General features: G+C 46.0%; 1 protein-coding gene across 2 annotated transcripts in view; it reads right to left on the bottom strand.

Annotated features, from left to right (window-relative positions):
- Positions 1-20,132, bottom strand: part of LOC128107731 (ubiquitin-conjugating enzyme E2 E1) — a 53,405-nt gene extending 33,273 nt beyond the window's left edge. The window contains exons 1-3 of one of the 2 annotated variants that reach the window (XM_052734032.1): positions 19,975-20,132; positions 19,216-19,400; positions 14,634-14,684 (exon numbers count right to left, since the gene is read on the bottom strand). In XM_052734032.1, coding sequence (XP_052589992.1) covers positions 14,634-14,684; positions 19,216-19,367 — 203 coding nt within the window. In that variant the 5' untranslated portion in view covers positions 19,368-19,400; positions 19,975-20,132. Of the gene's footprint in view, positions 1-14,633; positions 14,685-14,964; positions 14,997-19,215; positions 19,401-19,974 lie in introns of those variants that run through there. The other variant, XM_052734033.1, reaches the window with a different exon arrangement.
- Between the last annotated feature and the right edge of the window lie 2,673 nt (positions 20,133-22,805).

The raw sequence follows: 22,805 nt of genomic DNA, 5'->3' as shown, positions 1-22,805 counted from the left end.
AGACCCTATCTCACACCCCTCCCCAAACCCTCAAAAACTCAGGTCTGTTAGAATGGCAAATATAAATAAATGGCACACAACTGCATGTAATACTATGTATATAAAACCTATAATGTGTATATATAGCACATATATATGCACATACGTGTGTGCAAATATGTGTGTACACATAAAATGTCACACAAGCTGTATGAATAGAGTGAGATCACCTCAATGCTCTTTTGGCATTGAACCCAGCCAGGGTCTACTACACCCCAGCCCCAGTGAAGGGCCATTTTTAAGTAAACTAAAAAATAATGGTAGAAGCTGGGAGAGGAAACATTACAGACAACAGACTGAGTCCATGCAAGTGAATGGGAGAAGAATAAAATGGGATGGAGGGTTTGCACCCTATATTAGGAGTTCTGAGCACTTGGTTCTTGACTTTTGAGACAGTGTCTCACTTAACTGAGAAGAGCTTCTAACTTACTGCTACCAAAGATGACTTGAACTTCTTCTAATCCTCCTGCCTCTACATCCTGAGTGCTGGGTGATCTAATCCAGGGTCTCTGAGCCATGGCTCCAGCTTTTGAGGACTTTGAGGACTTAATTTTAAAGAGAGATGGGGCCCTACATTTTGTTTTTATACACTTACTTAGTGTGTGTGTGTGTGTGTGTGTGTGTGTGTGTGTGCGCGCGTGTGCGCGCGCACTACAATTTACATACAGTTCTGCGTATGAGTACAGCTGAACACAGCAACTCCAAGTGAGGTTCACAACTCAGAACCACAAACATACCAATTGTGCACAATGGTAAGGCATGAGTCTTTGAAGGGTAGAGATTAAATCTGTAAACATTCCCTACTTGGGACAGGGACTTGGGTTAGCCACTTAATCACTGAAAGCACTTCTTCTATAAAATGAGAATCACAGCCACACTGACATACTTCCTAAGGTTAGCTGTTACCATCAGCTAAGGTTTATTCTTTTGTTTGTCTGTTTTGAGACAGACCTGGATGTCCTGGAACCCACAGAGACCTGCCTGCCTCTGCCTCCCAGAGTACTGTGATTAAAGGCATGTGCTACCACACAAGGCTACTAGTTTTGTTCTATTTTTAATCCTCACAACACAGACTATGAAACTAACTCTTAAGTCTCTGAGTTGTCTAGAGTATCACAAATCAGGCCTTCTGTTGCTTCCATATTCCAATTCCCTTCACATCAAAGGCAAACTCACAATCCTGTGTGCTTTGATTGCATTATTACTGGGGTTGCTTCTGAGTAAACACTAGGTTTATACTCAACTTCTGTCCCCTTAGAAACCTGAGCTGACAAAAAGCAAACAACCACAACAACAAACAAACAACAAAGTAGCAGCAGGACTGCAACAATGTGTAAGCTCAGCTGGTCTCGGAGAACCAGGCCAGGTTACGGGTTACAGACCGGCCTGCCCACCGGCCTGCAGCTGAGTCACCGACAGCCATGTCGACAATGTCGAGAGCAGTGAGGACTTAACTGGAATGACCAGCAAGCTGCTGCTCCACAGACAATTCTCATGATGCAATGGTAAGTATTCGGTATGTTACACATTTTAAAAACTCTTTCAAAAAATCACGAACCCTGCTTAGTGTGGCACATTCTCGTTGGGGACTGAACAATGCCCTCAATGGTTAGGCTCCTGAGAATTAATATACACAGTCTGGTACACAAAGTTTTTGTTGTGGTGTTTTTAAGCTTCATATCCCAGGTTGCCCTTGAATTTGCTACACAGCCAACAATTACCCTATTTGGGTTCTCCTGCTTGCCCTTTATCAACTTTATTTGGTGTTGGGGATCAAACCCCGTTCTCTGTGCATGCTAAGCAAGCACTCTAGCCACTGAACTATTACTTGGATCCAAGGTGCTTTTTTTTGGTTTGGGTGGTGCTGGGAACTGAACTTAGGGCTTACAAGCACTCTACCTCAGAACTATAATCAGAGGTGGATACATCCTTTTTATTTGCTTCCTGAAAATTCAAATGCAACAAAATATATTCTGGCTAAGTAAACATGTTAACAAGAAATTTCTGAGAAAGCTGGGTGGTGGTGCACGCCTTTAATCCCAGCACTCGGGAGGCAGAGGCAGGTGGATCTCTCTGAGTTTGAGGCCAGCCTGGTCTACAGAGTGAGTTCAAGAACAGCCAGGGCTATTATACAGAGCAACCCTGTGTGTGGAGTGGGAGTTATTTAATAACTTCAGAGAAATCCAACTGGCTGGCCACAATTTTAAAGAAAGGGAACAGACTAGGATGAGAGAAAGACAGAAATTAAACATGAACTGACAAAGATTCCAAGCACAAAGGAAATGTTATGAAACATATGGAGACAACTCCGCTCACAAAGCAACAGGATAATATATATTTTTGAAATGCATCTTCAGATCAAATGATAATAAGCAAACGTGACCATCTCAGACCTAGCGCTCCTGCAGAGGCCTGGAGGGCACGGGGAAGCTTCAGAAGTGGAGAGGACAGCTCCAGAGGGGCTGTCGGCCGGAAGCACAAACCTGTGGAAAGCGATGACAGTTGGATGGCAGTGAGCCACTAAACGGAGAAAGGTTTCAGTGGTGGCTCTGGGCAAAGAAAAACAAGACAGCACCAGCCACCAGCAGACAGAGGGAGAGAACGACCACTGCTTTTCTGTGTGCAAGCCTCCACAGTGAAGAACACTTCTCCACAACTCCCTACTGCTGCACAGCTCAGAGGGAGACTGAGACAAGGCAGGGAAGGAGCGCTGGTCCTTCCCACCTGGAAACCCTTGGCTAAAGGTCAGAACACCTTTACTTTTCCCACAAACACGATTTAACCTGCAGGCAACACAGTATAGAATGCGTGTCCACATATATAAACAGGCAACAGTAACACACAGGAGAAACTGTGTTCTAGGGGACACAGAATCAATCCATGGAGAGGATGGACACCAATTCCAGGTGCCAGCTGGAACAAGAACTGTATCCTCAGTGAGATTTCCTTTAGAAGACCTTCCTCATTCCACAACACTGCCCCTGCATGGGAGAACACCCCAGGGTCCTGCGCCAGCCTCACTGAGGAAGGCAGTGACGTGGCCAAGGGTGTTCTCCAGGAGGACTGTGCCGACAAGACGAAGGGTAATGAGCACAGCGTGAGGCTGCAGCCCACCGGCAGGCTCTGCGCACACAAAGTTACTACAGCACTAAACAAGTACTTATTTTGAAATATTTACTTAGGTTAGAGGAAAGTTATCACTCATGTTTTAGAAATCCTCCTGGGTGCTTATAATAAAACAAATGTTTTCTTTGAGGGTCTTTTATGTAAACCAATTGAATGATCTTCTTCTATTAGGATAAATATGCTCTAGTAAAGTCTGCCAAGAAATAAATTTTTATAATACCAATTCCAGTAAATTATGTTTAAAAAGTGAAATGTATTCCCACAGAGAAGGCAGGGTTGTAGTAATGGGAGAAATTTAAATTACTTTTGTAGGGAAATCCCTCTGCAGACAGACACTTGTGGTTCCCCTTTCTATCTGTGTTCCTCAGGCAGCATCTAAGGTTCTGTGACCCCCAACTCCCATCCCCAAACATTTCCAAGTGTTACCCAAATTAATGAAATCAAGCAAGACCAAGACAGCCTGCATAATCTAGAGTTGGTATGGCTGGCTCAAGAGAGAAAGAATGCTTACCAGGTGTTTTAGGGCCCTGGGAAGCCGGGCATGGTGGCACAAACCTTTAATCCCAGTGCTAGGAGACAGAAGTGCGAAGACATCTTTAAGTTCCAGGCTACCTTGGTCTACAGAGCAAGCCCCAAGCCAGCTAGGGTTACATAGTGAGACCCTCTCTCAAAAATAAAATCTTGGGGCTGGAGAAATGGCTCAGTGGTTAGGAGTGTGTAGTACAGCTCTTCTAGAGGACCCGGGTACCTGCACTGGGAAGGTCAACACTACCTATAAAACTCTAGCTTCAGGGAATTTAACACTCCCTTCTGGATATTTTTGGGTGAGTACCTGCATATATGTGGCTTATATATTCATCCATTTTTATCCTCTTTCACACACACAAGTAAAAATAAATCTTACAAATAACTAATCACTTTTCTGAATAAATACAATGAAATCTTTTAACAGAGAAGAAGCACAGAAACATCTTTTTGTTTTAATTGAAAACCATGCCCTTTATTTTGTTATCTAACACGGATCTGTGTAATGTGGTCACCATCGACCTGAAGGTGTGATGCCCACTGATTACCTGCTGACCTTCCTATGTGCCCACTAGGCATCCTTTTAGACTTGGTGATCACTCAACTCAGAACAGTTCCCAGTCACCATTTCTGATCCCTTCCTCCCCCTTCTTGGTTTCTATTATCAACATCTAAGTGTCAGCAAGATGCTCAGGCTCCACCCAAAGAGCTCTCCTTGTACTCCTTCCAGGGTGAGCCACGGGCTTTTCCTAGTCACGAGACTCAGTACAGTGAGGTCTCCCAAATGGCTCCGAAATACTCCTGAGTTCCAATCCCCTGTATGTAACTTCTATTGGACATCTTAGTTTGGATGTCTGGTGGGACCCAACCTCGCACATACTTTGTCTGAGCAGTCATTTCCAGTCTGACCTCCTGCACACACAGCTGGCCTCTATGCCAGGTTTCTCACTATCAGCAAAAAGTCACCACCATCTAGCCAACAGCAAACCCACAAACTGGAAGAGCCCTTTATGCTGCTGTCTCCTAACTCCCAAGTGCAATCCAAAGAGGTCCGGGTCTACTCCCTTCTCCACCTGTCACCTTAGACCCAGCACCACCCTCCACTCACGCCTTCCCCAACTGTGCTCCACATACCCGAAGGGGAAGAAAAGTCCTTACACCACTTCTAGCTTCAAAAACCAAGAAGGTCTTCCCCAAGTCCTTACTGGACCTGAATCTCCTGGCTTCCCTCGCTGGAATATTCTTACAGGACTTTTCCCTAGCTTCTTCCTTTCTTCTCAACTCTGAGGTCTTTGCTTAAGTATATTTACAAACCTTCTGCAGGTAACCCCCTGCCCCCGCCCCCAGCCACCCAATGATCCTCTGTCACTGTACTCCATGATTTTCCTTCCTACCAGCATCACAGAGTGTACAAATCCCTTGACTTGTTGTCTGTACAGCCCACTGTGCTGGATAGTTTTATGTCAACTTGATACAAGAGTCATCTGGGAAGAGGGAACCCCAATTAAGAAAATGCCCCTGTCAGACTGACCTGTGGGCAAGCCAGAGTATTTCTTGGTTAATGATTGATGTGTGAAGACCTAGGCTCACTGCAGGTGGTGCCATCCCTGTGCAGGTGTTCTAAGTTGTGTAATGATACAGCCTGAGCAAGCCAGACAGCAGTATTCCTCCACGGTTTCCATTTCAGTCCCTGCCCTGACTTCCAGAGTGTGACCCCAAGTTGGAGGGTCTTTATCACAGCAATAAACACCTTAACTAAGACAGCTACTGAAGTCCAAGTTTCACAGCAGACAAAAGCTCTGGTTAAGGCCCGACCCAGCACAGTTCACTGCTTCTGCGACCTGATCTGACCATTCTGCTGCTTCTCGGTACACTTATCTTATGGAACACAGCTATTGTTTTTCCTCCTAGTAAGATTATCCCAAACTACTTTTTTCCCCCCTGGTTGTTTGAAACAGGGTTTCTCTGTATAGCTTTGGAGCCTGTCCTGGAACTCTGTAGACCAGGCTGGCCTTGAACTCAGAGATCCGCCTGTCTCTGCCTCCCAAGTGCTGGGATTAAAGGCGTGTGCCACCACTGCCCAGCACAAACTACTTTTTTCTAGTTTTGTTTGTTTGTTTTAGAGGTAGAATCTCATACACTCTATAGCCCAGGCTACACCCAAATTCAAGGCAATCCTCCTGCTTCAGACTCCCAAGTGGTGAATTAGAGTCATGATATAACATGTCAAGTCCAATGTCTTTTTCTATATGATGTACTAGGGGTACATCCCACATCAATTTTCTATCTATCAGTTAGAACAGGCACAAATGCCTAAGGTCTTGTGTAGTGGGTAGCAGTTCTGTCTATGACCTTGAAGCACTAGAGATGCAGCAGGTAACTGCTCCACCTGCCTATGACCTTGAAGTACATGCCCCTGGGAAGTAGCCTCATGGATCCTGAAGACCTGAGATGCATACAGGCAGCGCTCGCTCTCTCCCCGCCCCCTTCTCTTGGTTTTTGGAGACACAGGACTAAGTCAGGTGGCCTGAACAGCGTTCCAGAACCTGCGACTATTTTGTTATGTACAGTGAGTTTTTCCCCTAATAAATTCCTTTACCCGTTAAACAGACTCTGTGGATTTCTCCCAATAGTCTTGACAATATTAGTGACCATCACATCAATGCTAAGAGCCCTACTAAGACCACAACATTCTTTATTAAGGTCAGACTCAAGAAGTCTGATGTGATTCCAGTGGTTAAGCTGCTTCTGACACTACACAAAGCGAGATGACATCAGCCCCTTTCTTCTCATCTGTCATTTAACCAACTTGTCACATGGAAGGCAGCACATTCTCTGACACAGACAGAACTGGGTTTTAACAACTCTGAGCAGGACCCTGCCCTGACAGCAACTGAGGAACACTTTCAGTTATCTTCTCAGGACAGTCTTGTGCACTGTCCCAGCAGGCGGGAGACATCACCTTGGCCTTCCAAAGGCTTCCCTCCACAAAGAGTGAAAGGGATTCTGGAGAGCTAGTCAGTCATGTGCATATGTTAAAGAAAGAGTGGCATGAATATAGCAGTTTCTGGAATGTAGCAAGCCTCAAACAGAGGCTTGGTGAGCTTCTAGCCTCCAAGAGGAGGAGGTTGTCCAGAGGGTGAGGAGGACAGCCGCACCAGGTTCCGGGCCTTTTGTTTCACTGGGGAGCATGGCTAAGTGAGGGGCTGAGTAAGAATGGGTTTCTTATAAAAGCCCTGTTTCACTATACTGGTGACAAGGAGTGCATCAGATGTCTCAGGAGGGTTGGTCCCAGCACCTCTAACAACGGTTTGGACCAGCTTTAAGATACAGGAACACAACTTACTTAGCATCCCTATTATCAGTGCTCTTTGCAGGCAACTTCATAAAACGGAAATGGACATCATAGATACATTATTTTCTTTATTACATTACCAGCCTAGTCTGAAGAACAGGTCACATCTTTTTGTTTTGTTTTGTTTTGAATTACCCTGACTGATGTCCAGTTCCTCTGTGATTCTGGAAGGGCCCAAACTGCCAACAATGCTTGGGGCCTTCCACAGCTGTGAAACCATCTGTGACAGCGATTTCCCCAGCTCTTCCCATTGTTTCCTAAAGAATGTAATAAGATGTCTGGTAACCCATCGGGTCTACATTAGTCATCTGTGTCTATTAATTTAATACACACTGATGATCAACCATTTCTCGGGCACCAGAGATGCTGAGACAGAACAGTCTCCTTTTCTCAAGGAGCTTAAAGTCTCCCAGGAAAGAACAAGCAGGAGGCAGATCCCACTGCTCTTAGCTCTACATAGGGCTGGAGGGCTCCTCACCCACGAGAGATGCTTCCAAGCCAGGAGAGAGCTGTCCTGCCCCAAAACTTCAGGTTGTCAGCTTTTCATAAGAAATGCTCTCTGCCAACAACCTCAATTCCACATTCTACCACCTTCTTCAGAACTGTTTGGAAAATGCTCCATCTCCTTCTTGCCCCCCCATCCTTCTCTGTTTGCTCCCCTCTTGGTCTACAAAAACACATCCATAGCTGTTACACTTTCAAATCCAAGGGGCTGAAGTTCCTTCTCCTCTCCCAGAGCCGTGGTGGCTCCTCCTGCCTCTCTGCTTCCTCTTTTTCCAGGGCTTCTGTCCCTCCCTGTCCTTCACTTGCAGAGACCCCTCGGAACACAGCTCTATTTGGATCCTGCTAGGAGTCCAGGGTTGCCTCAAATACATGATCCTCCTGTCGTAGTCTTCCCCGTGCTGTTACTATGGTATGCAACCAGCTTTTGGAACACAATCCCTAGTGCTCTTCTTCCCGGCAAATTTCATTCTCTTTATCATCACAAAACTTTCAAAACTCAAATAGACTTTCAAAGCTACCTCCAACCTTAGCACCTCTGCCAAGACCTTAGATTTGACTCCAGCACACTTAACCACTTCATGGAAGCAGCTTTCATTCACACTCTGTAATAGGTAAACAAAAAAACATGTGTCCTGGTTAACTTTAACTGTCAATCTGACAACCTAGAGTCATCTGAGAGTCTCAAGTGAGGAATTACCCAGATCGAACTGTCTGTGGGGGACTGAGTGTCTTGTTGATTGATACAGGAGGGCTCATCCCCACTGTAGGTGGCAACAATCCCTAGGCAAGCAGTCCTGGGCTGTCTCAGAGAGCTAACTAAGCATTAGCCAGCAAACAGAATTCCTCTATGGTTCTACTGTGGTTCCCTGGTCAGAGATAATGCAGTGTGGAATAGTAGGCAGGCCTGCCTTAAGGTTTCTAATGGAGCTCCTGCTCTGACATGTCTTAGTGATGGACTGCAATAAACCCTTTCCTACTCTAAGTTGGTTTTGGTCATGGTATTTGTCACAGCAACAGTAAACTATACAAACTATACAAACAGGAAGTTTGTTTGCTTTTACAGACAGTGAGTGTGCACTACACTACTCTCCCAACGTCTTCTGTAGCTCTGAAATCTTCAAACTGAAAAGTTAGGGGAAACATGCAGGGTCAGAATCAAAGACTTAAGTCATTGTCTTTGCCTCTTAGGAAATTTTTAACCTACTTAATTTGCCTAATCTTACCTAAAAGCAGGCAGATCTGAGAGTTCAATAATTGATTAATAATAAGCTCAAATAGACTACCAAACTACAAACATTTACTGATGGCCTACTCAGTGGCAGCCACATGCTGGGCATTGTATGTGATCCCCAACGTAATAACTTTGGAGAGAGACCTTGCCTGTCTCCCCTAAGCCACTTTTCCTGTCCTATTCTTGACGTTAGTTTCCAGTTACCCCCAAACCCAGAACTTCAGCATCCATGTTTCCTCATTCTTCTGCTTTCTGTCTCCTTTCTTCTCTACTCTGAAGGCTACTGTTTCCCAAGCCCTCTCTGGTCCCTACCCACACTACAGCAGCCAACTCTAAGCCTACTGCTTCCTACCCAACTTTATGCCATCATTGTCTCTGTCCAAATTGTTCCATAGAAATTGCATTTCCCACTCAAAACTTTCAAAGATTCTCTAATGTCTACAAAATGAAATCCAAAGGCCTTGGCCTGACAGAGCAACTCAGATTCTCTCTCTTATTGCAATGGCACCCTCCCACTTGTTCTGCACTCTGGAGCCGAAGGCTCACCCACCACAAGACAACCCTCTCTACCTGCCCTCTGCCACGTTTGCTGGCTGTTTCCTCCACTCAGTCTATGCTTCTTTATTCTTCGCCCCAATCCCCAGATGACTAAGTGTTCCAGCCATGGCCCTCACACCCAGGGCAAAGCCATCTCTCATTTTTCTGAATCTTCACAGCATGGCACTGGCAGTTATTACTTCAATATTTCACATTTCTACATTTCTTAGAACCTTTAATAGATTATGAACCACTTGAAAGTAGTTCCTTTTCATACCCAATAAGCACTCAAGGTTTGTAACAGAGAATATCAGCACCTTTATAAGAATCTCTAAAACCAGTATCACCTTTTAAGCTATAAGGATTAAAAAAACAAAAACAAAAAATCTCCAATATTTTAACAATAATTGTGTTTTTCAATAGTTTTTTTTAAAGATTTATTTTATGTGTATGTTTCTGTGTGAGTGCAGGTGCCCTGAAGGCCACAAGAAAACACTGGATCCCCTGGAGCAGAAATGACAGGTGGTTTTGAAACCTCCCATATAGGTGCTGGGAACAAACTCCAGTCCTCTAAAGAACAGCAAGTCCTCTCAAGTTCTGAGCCATCATCTCTGCAGCCCCTATGGGTTTTACATGTACAAACCCACTACATATAACTCAGCATTTTAACCATTACGAGCCTACAATTCAGTGACATTAATTACATTTACAACATTGTACCCCTACTGACACCGTGCAGCTCCAGTGAGCTCATCGTTCAATACAGCAACTGTGATGATTAATGACTCCTCACCAGGAGGCAAGGCAAGAGAGTCACAAATTCAAAGCTAGAATTTTGAGACAGCAAGAACTTGTCTCAAAAACAAGGGTGTGCTAGCATGAACCAGGAATCCTAGCACTTGGATGGTGGATGTAGGAAGATTAGGAGTTCAAAATCATTCTCCACTAAACAGCAAGTTCAAGGTCAGCCTGAATTATTTGAGACTGTCTCAAAACAAAAGGCTAGACTTTCCAACATTGTAAGGTAGATAGGCAAAGCACTGGGTCCTTTCAGCAGAGAAAGATAAGAGGGCTGAGAATTATAACACATTTTTTTGTGTAATGATGTTGCTTCACCTCAAATCACCCTAAAAAGAACTTTATCTGATTAAGCACAGCTCTTGGTGGAGAAGGGCTTGACATAACATACTTAAATAAAGTAAAATAAAATAAAAACACTGGTCAAATATAATAAAATTATATGAAGGAAAATTTATTTTTACTACCCTCTCCTTGCGCTTAAAATGCTTAATGACGTCTCAAAATACTTTTACCTAAAATAACATTAACCAAAATTCTGAATTTTAGGTTTCTACTTACACTACAGGCTTACATATAATACAGATGTTCCCATTAAATAGAACTAAAGTAGAAAAGACTTGGGCAAATATGCCAGTTATAATGAGTAAACTCACTGTCCAAAGACATTCATGTTCATAATTTCAGTTACAATTATAATTTAATTGACTACAGCAAAGGATGAGCTGTAAGCTACAAACAGCACCACCAAACTGATCCTAATGGCCTGAAGTTCATGAGCTATCGAGAACACATGACTTCTCCATCCCAAACAGAGCCAAGCTTTATGGAATCATTACAAAAACCACAACAGTACTTTTTCCCCTAAAAGAATAGAGCCAATGATAGAGAAAAAGCATAACTAAATGCATGGTAAGCTGCAGAGATATTTCATTCACTAGGTACGTGTACACACACACACACACACACACACACACACACACACACACACACACAGAGAGAGAGAGAGAGAGAAAAGAAGAGAGGAAGAGAGAGAGAGAGATTCATACACACACAATACTACATAGCTTGATGCTTGAAAGTAAGAATTTAATTTACATGGCACTTTAAAAAATTTGTATTTTTTAAAGTTTCCAGGGCTGGAGATGGCTCAGTAGTTAAGAGTCTTGCTGATCTGTAAGGGGACTCAAATTCCATTTCCAGAACCTATGATAGGCAGCTCAAAACCGTCTCTAATTCCAGCTCCCGGGGATCAGTGCCTTCTTCTGACCTCCATGGGCATCAGCCACATGCACATACACAAACCTATACTCATAAACATGTGTACACATAATTTTTCAAAAAATTAATTTTTTCAATACAATACACAACACTAATTATTACCTTTTCTCATACAACATATTTAGCAAATGAAATTTACACAAGTTTTAAAGTTTAGTAACTTTGAATCCAAACTTTTTAGTCGAGTATGGAGACTAGTAAATACAAGCAGCACAGTCACACACACACACACACACACACACACACACACACACACACACACTGCAAGTGGACTTCTGATGTATAAGAGGCAGCTGTCCACTGAGAGGATGCTGTGTGCCACTTGATATGTTTTAAGAAAGTAATGTGTCTAAATTTAAAACTGAATGCTGCCTGAAAGAAGTTCTAGAAAGGTAAACTATGTCTAGAAAGGGTAAGCTGTATCTAAAATTTATAAAATGGAAACCAATCATTTAGCTTATTCAATATGATATAATTGATGAAATTACAATTTCACTAGGAACTACTGAGTTCTTACGCGCAAGGTAACACCAGAAAAAAATTTAATGTTTCATTTAATTCACACATCTTATTTGGAAGCTAACTTCAAAAAACATCTAAGCTAAACTATCTATTCTGTCTCCAACAATACAGGCCATCAAGCTATTAAATAATTAACTCTTATAGAGGGCAGGTGAGATGGCTCAACAGCCACCGCGTTCAATCCCTAAGGCCCACACGGCAGGAGTCCTGCAAGTTCTCCTCTGACACTCATATACATGCTGTGGTACCCGTGCATCCTCACACATAGACAAAGTGAATAAATGTTATTTTAAAAAGTGGTTTTAAATCCTATACATAATATAAAACCAAACTCAGACAGGAGTCCAGGACAGAAACTACAGCACATTAAAGGTGGTAACACAGGAAGGCAATAAAAATAAAAACTCAAATTCATATCATTTCAAACAGCAGTTCCTTCTTCACCTGTGGGTGGAGACTCCTTTGGGGGGAATCAAACGACCCCTCTACAGGGGTTGCATATCAGATATCCTGTATATCAGATATTTGCATTATTACTCATTACAGTAGCAAAATTAGTTATGAAGTAGTAACGAAAACAATTTTATGGTTAGGGGTCACCTCAACATGAGGAACTGTATTAAAAGGTCACAGCATTAGGGACATTTAGAACCACTGAGTTAAAAGGTCTAGTAGGGAGTATCTCCAGAAATTAAAGCATTTGTTATTTGTAAAGGGCAGCATAATATACACTTATTTATTTATTTGCAAAATAAAGATATCTAGTATGTTCTCGGAAATCACACTCTTCCCAAAATGTTTAAGTGTAGTAAGATTTATCACCCCACCATACAGTATAGATCATCCCCACCCACAGGGAATACTCCAAGGTTTCAGCTTGAAGGGGCGACATAAGGAATTTACGAAGAGAAAATGTCCTTCATGCTTCAGAAACACAAGCCTCTCACGGATGAACCCTGCTACAAGAGCTCAAGTGTACCATGCTGCTTCTAAAAACCAATCTTATGAAAGTCTCCAAACTGTTTACAGTTTAAATTTGAGAGCACTTACTCATTCACAGGAAAGCCATTTATGTTTTAATAAACGGTGCTAGTTTTGAAGCTATGATTTATGATTTGATCAGCTAAAGCCGTCTGAACTCACAGGAGACACACACAGGGAGACAATGCCAACAGTAGTGGCAGCTACAGCACAGACCTGCCGTAGGGACCGTCCGTGATTCCACACAAACAACCAAGGCAAGCGTCAGGCTTGCCTCTAAACAGCTTAGCATTTCTCCACTTTCTCAACCACTGAAAAGATTATTAGCTACAAAAGAAATCCTAGAGAATAATTAGGGGCTCAGTTAAAGAACACAGTTTCAAAGTATCTCCCTGGGAATGTAGCTCAGTTGGCAGAGTGCATGCATAAGCCCCCCGCCCCCCTTTAGCCTAGCATAAAGCCAGCATAGTAGCTCACACCGTAATGCCAGCACTGAGGAGAAGGTAGACAGGAGGATCAGAAACTTGAGGTCATCCTCAGTCACACATCAAGTTTGAGACAATGTCTTAAAAAAAAAGTCCTAATACTCAAAATGACTTTCTTACAAATCAGTACAAAATTTCAAAAAGTATCACAAACCTGATCAGCATTAAGAACAAATTCATACAAAATAGAATCACTAGGGTGAGCCCAGAGAGCTCAGTGGGAAGACGCTTACAGCTCAAGCCCGGCAACCTGAGTCTGATCCCTAAAACCTACATACAAGCAGGAGATATCAGCTCCACAAAGCTGTCTTTTAGCTTCCGAATGCACACATCAAGCAGTCACACACACAGAATAACAACCGTCAACGCAACAGCAACACTCAATTTTGCTTTTAATCCACCAGTCATGGTTTTAAAACGTGAGTGTTAAAAGCAAAGTGCTTCACTTAGCTTCCATCTTGAATGCTTGCACATACTCACTGGGTATATCTAGTAAGTATTTGCCAGTAACTCCTCCCTGTACATTTAAAGCACCAATGAAATCTTGCCTTCCATTCAAGGCTGAACCAGGTTCTACTAAAGTTTTTACACCTTCATGATCCACTATCAATTTAGACAAACAATCACAACTTCTTTCCACCTTGACTCAAAAATGCAAAACTGATGATTTTGAACAAAGCCAAGTGGTCAACACACCCTCTGGAAGCTGGCTACACAAACACATATATACTCAGTCTGGATTACACAATATCAACAAAACATCATCTTCTAAGAGTTTAATTTTATAATTTAAAACAAAATTATTCTATTAAAGCCACAAGTTATTTCCTGAACTGCTTTGCCAAAAGTCCAACACAAAATTACAACGAGTAAGTCTGAGGATCTAGTGTTTGCTTTCACTCCAAGCTCCAGCGACCTGTAATGAGGTAATTCCAGCAGAGCAATTTCTAAAGTCGCGCGTGTAAAGGCTGGCATCACCCACAGCTAGCTTACAAAAGGAGTACTCCTTCACCTTAACTCTGCAGTTTGTTTCCTAGACACCAGTGCCCCTCCGCGTGAGTCCAGTCCTTCTCAACAGTTCCGAGCTTGTTGCATACCACACCCACAGCATACCAATACATTTCGTCGGACATTTGATGCTAGCACCAAACAAGCACAGACCGTAGAAGAGAAGCAAAATTCAATAACAGAAAACACAAGAGAGAAGTTAGGAGACTTTTAAGAAGACAACAATCCATAGGCAGCTCACCTGCAGTTTGGTGGAGGGTCTAAAGTGATGTCTGCCAGCTCCTTCTGGATCCTGCGAGATCGGGAAACAGAAAGTTAGTTGGAGGCCCCTCCCAGAACCAGGTCTGGCAGCCCACCTCACTCCATACATTGAGGGAGGAGAGGACACCCAGAGGTCCCAGGCTGGGGAGACTTTCCAGTGCAGGGGAGCAGCTTGAGGTCTCTCCCACCCTCAACAGCGTCGGGCTTTCAATACTGCCAAACGCACTAGGGCAGTTGTCCTGGGTGTTTTCCACTTAAACAATTTAAAAATTTCTTCACTGCAGTTTCCCCCAACCTTCTTGGCACCTCACCCGTGAACGGAGGTCATTATCCTGAGCTGAGCCTGCCCTGGGGACTCCCGACCTGGGACCCCGTAGTTGTCCCCCTCCTCCCTGGCCAGGCCCAGGCCTCTTGGTCCCCAAACCCTGTGACGCCGCACGCCAGCCCCACCCCCAGAGCAGGCCCATCATGACCACTCCGTCTGCGACCCTGACCAGCACCCCTCCTGACCGGGTCCCCTCCCAGAGGCCGGGACCCCGCACAGCGGCACACGGCCCCCGCACACCGGCGCCCCCCGCAGGCCGGGACTCCGCACACCGGCGCCCCCGGCAGGTCAGTGCTCCTCACACCCGGACCTGCACCCAGGAGCAGTGACCTCCCGGCAACGCCAACATGGCCGCTGGGGCCCTGGTGACCGCCACCGTCAAGGGTCGAGCGGTCCAGGAAGTGCTGGGTGGAGCTGAGGGCACGGGACCCCCAGGGCCCGCACAGGTGCACCGGCCACCTGCGCCCGCCCGCCCGCCCGGCCCTAACTTCCCCGGCGCCCCGCCCGCCCGGCCGCCCGGCCCTAACTTCCCCGGCGCCCCGCTTGCCCGCCCGCCCGCCCGCCGGCCCGCCCGCCCGCCCGGCCCTAACTTCCCCGGCGCCCCGCTTGCCCGCCCGCCCGCCCGCCGGCCCGCCCGCCCGCCCGGCCCTAACTTCCCCGGCGCCCCGCTTGCCCGCCCGCCGGCCCGCCCCCCGCACCTCCTCACCTCACAAAGAGCCCATCCCCCAGCCCTAGGCCGAAGCCACTGACAGTTCACACCGAGCCGGCCTTTGTCTTCTGCTTACCTAGGCGCTTAGGGCACCAACTACAACGACCAACTTTGGGGCCTTAAGCTGCTTCTCCTAAAGGGAGACTATTTTTATAACTTCTCCTCCTAACAGGCTGTTACAACTTAAAAAAATCCACCAAGCCCGCTCGGTAGTAAAAATAAAGCCAACGCACACTCGGCAATCTCAATGACAATGGATATTTTCCCCTTTCCAAAGAAAGTTTTCAGAGAGTAGGAAGAGGCCACCTATAACGCCCTGACATTTTTAGCAGGCACTTCTTCCACGTTAAAAGGAAAAACAAATTGAGTGGTGACTGGGGAAGTTCTTCAAACTTTCCTATTGAAGGGCACTTCCTGTCCCTACAAATGTGGTCCAGTTTAGAACACCCAGTCTCTACTGACATCTCTTAGTGCCCTCCTAAATTCTACCGCTCCCAGTAAGCATTTCAGTCCCTGTACATTTGCATCTGCCGCTTCATTCACATCAGGATGTCACACTGAAGTTTGGAGCATCAGTTTCCGGATTCTTGCACCTATTGGAATTGACCATTTTCAGATCTGTCAGAAAGCAAACACGTCCTCCTTCGGAGTTGTAAAAAGACAGTTGCTCCTTAGTACTCAGAGGGTGAAATACCGAGCGGGCGGGACTAGTGACATGGCTCAGCAGCAAAAGGTGCTTGCCAGCCTACATGATGACCCCAGTTCAATCCCTGGGACCCACACATGGAAGAAGGGCCGACTCCAGCAATTTGGCCTCTGACCTCCACACATGTGCCTTGATATGCTTGAATACACACACCACACTAATACACACAAAATAAAATTATGACAATTTTTTAAAAGGGCAATCCAGGCTAAATACCCACTTAATCTTAAACACCACCATATGCACCATTTCCAAAGCAAGATCCACAAGTGATTCAAAGGCTCGTTCCACGAGTGAACCTAGCTCTCCACTCTCCACTGGTGCTATCTTCCACAGTGAACGAAACCCCTTAGTCTGCCGATTCTGATTGCGTTTTCACACCACCTCCTGGTACACATGCCCCTTCCCATTCCATGGGCAGTACCCACCTTCCAAACCACCATATTCAGATGTTCTACACCTACCAACCATGCAGAGCAGGCTGTGCATCAAACAGTCTGTTTCCCTTTCATTCTCTCCTTTTTGTCTTTTCATGTTAACCTTAGCTCTGCTATAACACAAATAGCTACTGTTTCAACAAGGTATCTAGGAATCTAAGTGTGCTGCATTAAGAGATACAAAAAACATGTTAGTTTACAGGCAAAATTACTATTTACTCTTTCCCAACTTCTAATTCTACTTCCAGCGTTTCTTTACTAGCTGTTTCTAAATAAGGTCTCAGGCTGGCCATCTGAATGACAATGGATGTTGCTCTATTTCCGAAGGTTTTCTGGGGGTAGGACTTCCCCAGCTACCACTCAGTGTGTTTTCCCTTTCACTGGGGAAGAAGTGCCAGCTAAAAATGGCAGTGCTCCGTACATTATAGCTGGCCTCTTCCCATCCTCCAAAAACCTTTGGAAGGGGAATACCCATTGTCATTCAGATTGCTGAGCCTGGTCTACATGAGACCCTGACTATAGAAGAGCCTGTCTCCAACTCAAGTATGTGTAGCAAAGAATGACTTTGAATTGATCCTCCAGCCTGGCAAAGCCTTGAGACCACAGGCCTTTGCTACCATGCTTGATGGTGCTGGTGACTGAACCCAGGGCTTCATGCATGCTAGGCCAGTACACTACCATCTGAACTACCAAATAAAGTTTATTTTGTTTTTGCATTTTGTTTTTGAGACAGAGTCTCCCTATCTATACCCTGACCTCCTGGAACTCTCTATGTAGAACAGGCTGACTCTGAACCCACAAGAGATCCATCTGCCTGCTTCTGTTTCCAAGGGCTGAGTTGATAAAAGCCTGCACCACCATGCCCAGAACAAAGTTTTTAACTTCCTTAGCATAAACAGACAAACTGTATCCATGGGGAAATCCAATCATTTTCACTGACCAAAAAGCAAACTACTTCTTGAAGCCTGTCCGTCTTCCTCCCAGTATGGTCCCAAGCACACTGAAACACAAAAGCTCCACTGACCTAAGGGGCAGGTCAAAAGTCAAACGAGGATGGAGAGCTTAAGAGTGCTGGCTGGGAGAGAGAAGGGCCATCCTCTGCAAGAAGGGAGAACCTAGGCTCTGGGAGATTTCACATGGGGTTAATCCAAGAGGACCAGTTAAAACCAGAGAGCCTGAGATACAATCAAACCAACCCTTTGAAAATGAGAACAATCTTACCAAGGCATCTCTTCTCTCAAGACCTGAACACTAGCTATTTAAAATGGGCTGAAGTCACTACATCGGTCCAGTTAGGTCACTAAAACAGCATCCCACGTCTCTTTCAAGAAGGAACTGTCAATCTCTGAGTTCCAGGCTCACTATTCAGCAGAGAGAGCCAAAGCCATTTAGATGTCCCATTTCATTTTAAATTCTTTAAAGAATGATCCCCCCACCTACCTCACAGTTTCTGTTCCTTACTATGGCCAACTATTCATATTCAGTAGAAAGAAATGGATTTATGAAGGGGTGTCGGGGGTTCCCAGGTATCTGCTAGTCCTATTTTAAGGACGACAGGGATCAAAGACTATTACTTAAGGTGGACAGAGGCAAAGTATCCATCCACCTGTCTTTTTACATACGGGACTAACTCTGGGTATAGTGAGTGGCTCACTCCTGTAATCCCAGTGATCAGGAGGCTGGGACAGGAGTTGTGCTGTGAGCTGAAGGCCAGCCTGGGCTATAGAATAAGACCCTGTCTAATAAAACAACAACAAAGTCTCCCTGAAAACTATGGAACTGAAGTTCTTAAACAGAAAAAAAAAAAAATCTCCAAAAACACCTGAAATCATCATTTTACAGTCATTTATTGACTCGTTCATCTGCCCCAAACCAGAAAAGGCTCTTCAAAACCCACCAAAAAAAAAAAAAAAAAAAAAAAAAATCACCTCAATTTGTTAACCACTAATGGGAGTTGGTTATTCCTTAAGCAAGTTATGGGAAAAACTCTATTCAGAAAACCTCATCCCTGCAACAGGTGAGGAAGAGAGACGTCCGAATTCACTGACTGAGTTCCCGGGAAGCTATCCTTAACTACGAAGGATGACAGCCTCCGGGAAGTCACAGATTCGGGATTACTAGGATGAGGACTCTGAAATCACATTCAGAGTCACTCATCAAAGTAATGAGGATTCTTGAAACTTCACAAGAGATGGACGAGGCCAGCCACAACGGCTGCATATGGACAAGGGCATTAACAAAACCAGAACCAGCAGGCAGGAGAGAAAACAGGTGGGACTCCTATGCCCCATTTTCCTGCCAGAAGGCCGTGGAAGCCACTCTTCCTGACAGGCAGCACGAGGCACCTGGGAAGCTAGGACGCCTGTGGAGAAAGGAGTGGGGTACCTCTTGGCGCTGGTGGAGAGGAGCTTCGAGTTTTTGCTCATGCTGACTTTACTCTCCTTCTTCTTGGGGGTGCTGGCTTCCTTCTCGGTCTGCTGGTTGGAGGACGAAGATGAAGAGGAGCTGGTGCTGGCCCTCGAATCGTCATCCGACATAGCGAACCCCCCACCCCACCCCGCGAACGGCCCCTGCAGGGGGAGGAAACAAAACAGAAACACAGACCATGCAGGCGCTGCAAAGAGGGAACTCCGCTGTCAGGAGGGCGCGGGCCGGGCCGCCCCCGCCGCCCTGCAGAGGATCGGGGCCCACCGCCGCACCGGCCGAAGGGACGCGGGGGCCGCGATCGCGCGGGGGCGGCCCGGCGAAGGCCGGGGGCCGCCGCCGCCGTCCCCGAGGCCTCCCGGCGTCCGCTCGAGTTTGGCGAGGTCGGGACGAGCCGGGCAGGGAGAGTGGGTGAGGAAGGCGAGCGTGGGCCGCGTGGGCCGCGGGGACACGGCGCCCGGCCAGGCCCGGCCACGCGGGGCTGCGCTCGCAGGCCGGCGCGCACAATGCGCCCCGGGCGGGCGGGTCCCCGCGGGGATCCGGCCGGGCTGACAGTTCGCGCGGTCCCCGCCGCCCCGGCCCGCCGCCCCATCCCCGCCGTCCGGCCCTCGGCGCCCCCCGGCCCGGCCCGGCTGCCCGCGGCCCGGCGATGCCGCCCGCCCCCGGCCCCAGGCCCCGCGGCTCGCCCGCCCGCCCGCCCGCCCCGGGGGCCCCCCGCACCTCTCTTTGTGTCTGGCTGCTCCGTGCCGCCGCGGCGGCTGCTGCTGCGGCTGCGGCTGGGCCTGGCCACTCGTGTCTCGCTCTCGCTGGGAGAGAAGCGGAAGTGCAGCAATAGCAACTATTAACCAGGCAATGGCTTCCCCGGCCGCACACGCTCCGCGCCACTCCTCCTCTCCGCCCCGCCCCGCGCCCCTCCCCCGCCGCACCTGGGGGCCGCGGCCCGGGAGCCCCGAGCGACCCCGGCGGCCCGGCCTGGGGACCCGGAGCCGGGCGGAGCCGAGGCGGCCGGGCGGGATCGGGGCGATGACTGCGGCCGGGAGGAGCCGGGGGTGACCGGGGAAGTTCTTCCCGGGAGGGTTTTAGGAAAGGGCTGGGGGTGAGGTGGCCGGTGGGGTGGGGGTGGGGGGGGAAAGATGGTACTCTCCTGGCGAGGACTTTGACTCCTCCTCAAAAGTGATCGGTTTAAAGAGAAAGAAAAATCAAATAAAATGAAAATCCCCTGCCAGGGTTTTCCTTTGGGCTGACACTTGTTTCTCCCTCTGGCAATTTACTTGCTAGGAGCAGAGGTCACGCCTGTGAGAAAAATCCCAGACTAGGTTTCTGTTCAGGACGCCAAGCGTGAGCCATTTCCAACATTAGATACATCCCCTTCACTTGTGACAGAAAAGGATGTGGTGGTTTGGTTTGGGTTTTTTTGTTTTTTGTTTTTTTTTTTTATGTATGCGATTGGAGTTCGTGACAGGTAACTGTGATTTGTAACCGGGCATGGGAATTGTAAGATCACTGGGAATAAACCTTAAACTGCTGGTTTTGACAGGATTTGAAATTCTTAAATTACGTTTAAAGTCTGAGTTTTAGAAATTGGAAGTTCTAGAAAGCAACTTACTTTTTTGCTCCAATACGACGCTATTCAAACAATATTTTTAGAATAATCACACAGTAATGTCACTAAATTGTTCTTTTCAGGGCACTGTGCCAAAATTTATTTTTAAAAACATTCCGCCATTAAATTAGGACTTAGTTTCTTACCTGTTTGTCGTTTACCCTGAAGGTAAAAACAGATCCCTACCATCCAAATACAAGGTGCCACAGACACAAGATATCTTGTGTACTGCTCAGACAACCACACTCAGATTTCCATGGTCCACTTTAAATTACCTCATTCAAATTGTCATTGCTTCCCAAGGCAACAGCGGCTTCAGTTACGGTAACACATGATATAAAGAAAGCTCACGGCAGATCCAGTACCCAGGAAAGCAGGCGTTCTCACTGCCCAGCTAAACCCCTTCTAGCCTTCAATCTGAAACCCTGGCTCTGTTAAGATTCCTAAAGTAATTGTGCACTTTACCACTCAGTCTTTAAGGAAACCTGTATGTCATGGGGAGTGTCTTCAAACTGTGAGTAAATGCACTGGTAAGATTTCTACAGGTCACCATCTGAGTCTCCTCCACCACCCAAAGCCTATCACTTGAAGAAATCCCCACATGTGCTTGATGTGACGGTAGAGCTTATAAATGATGATGACATTGTCAGGTCATGGTGGCTCAAGTGTTTAATTCCAGCTCTTGGGAGGCAGAGGCAAGCCAGTCTCTGTGAGTTTAAGACCAGCCTAGTCTATGCAGCACGTTCCAGGCCATCCATAGACATATATTGAGACGCTGTCTCCAAAAAAATAGTAGAAAGCTAGAAATTAGTAAATGAAGACAGCTATGTATTCAGAATATTCTGAGGTAAAGATTACTACTTATTTTAAAACTTTTAAAAATTTTATGTGTGTATATACCAGGCTGGCCTTGAACTCATGAAGATCTTCCTGCCTCTTCCTCCTAAGTGCTAGGATCAAAAGCATGTGCCACCACACCCAGCTTCTAGCTTACTATTTTTCCTTTTGGCAGTTTTGGAAGTTGAACCCAGAACCTTAGTACAAGTTGGACAAGTTCTCTACACCCTATCTAGATTGACTGATGTACCTAGCTACAAGGCCTGAGGACCTAAACTGACCTTCCCGGCCTCAGTTTCCTCCTGTATATAGGGCAAGAATACCCACATTGTACTGACTGGTGGGATCAAATGTCTATCTATAACTATTCTGCAAAGTACATGGATAATTCCATTCTGGGCCTGCTTCTAAGAGCTTTAAGACCTAGAATTGATGATGAGTAGTTTGTAAAAAATAAAACAAAACAAAAACTCATAGTTAGAAGTTCAAGGCCATTCTCAGCTATGTATCGAGTTTAGGGCTAGCCTGGGTTACATGAGCCCAGGCTTGTCACAAAATAAATGAAGTTTAAAAAGAAAGAAAGAAACCTTACAGGAGGAAAGCAGAGCTGAGGAATGAGGAGTTCCATTCCCAGAGGGGCCTAGACTACTTTCTAGTTTACATTCATGTTTTTGTTGAAGAAATGAAGGTGAGAAAGCTCATGGATTTTTTTTTAACTTTTCTTTCTTCTTCTTTTTTTTTGGTTCTTGGATTTTAGTTTTTTGAGACAGGGTTTCTTCATGCAGCCTTAGCTGTACTGGAACTCTCTCTGTAGACCAGGCTTGCCTCCATCTCACAAGAGATCCTGAGTGCTGAGATTAAAGACGTGCACCACCACTGCCCAGCTAAGCCCATGGGTCCCGTTCAAGATCATGCAATACAACATTGATGCTTTACCATCCACACATGACCTTATCGGTTCCGGCAGTATTGGTGTGGAAGAAGGGCCTCAGTTATATTTAAAAAATATATATTAAATAAAAAGAGCTATGATAATATTTTCAAGAATGCACTGATGTACTTAGTAGGTATGATGTTCTATGTTCTGTGTACAGTGGGTATGATGACATGT

The sequence above is a fragment of the Peromyscus californicus genome, unplaced genomic scaffold, assembly GCF_007827085.1.
Source record: "Peromyscus californicus insignis strain IS unplaced genomic scaffold, ASM782708v3 Scaffold_12__1_contigs__length_115047231, whole genome shotgun sequence".
Taxonomy (NCBI): domain Eukaryota; kingdom Metazoa; phylum Chordata; class Mammalia; order Rodentia; family Cricetidae; genus Peromyscus; species Peromyscus californicus.
This window is presented reverse-complemented; position numbering and strand designations above follow the sequence as displayed.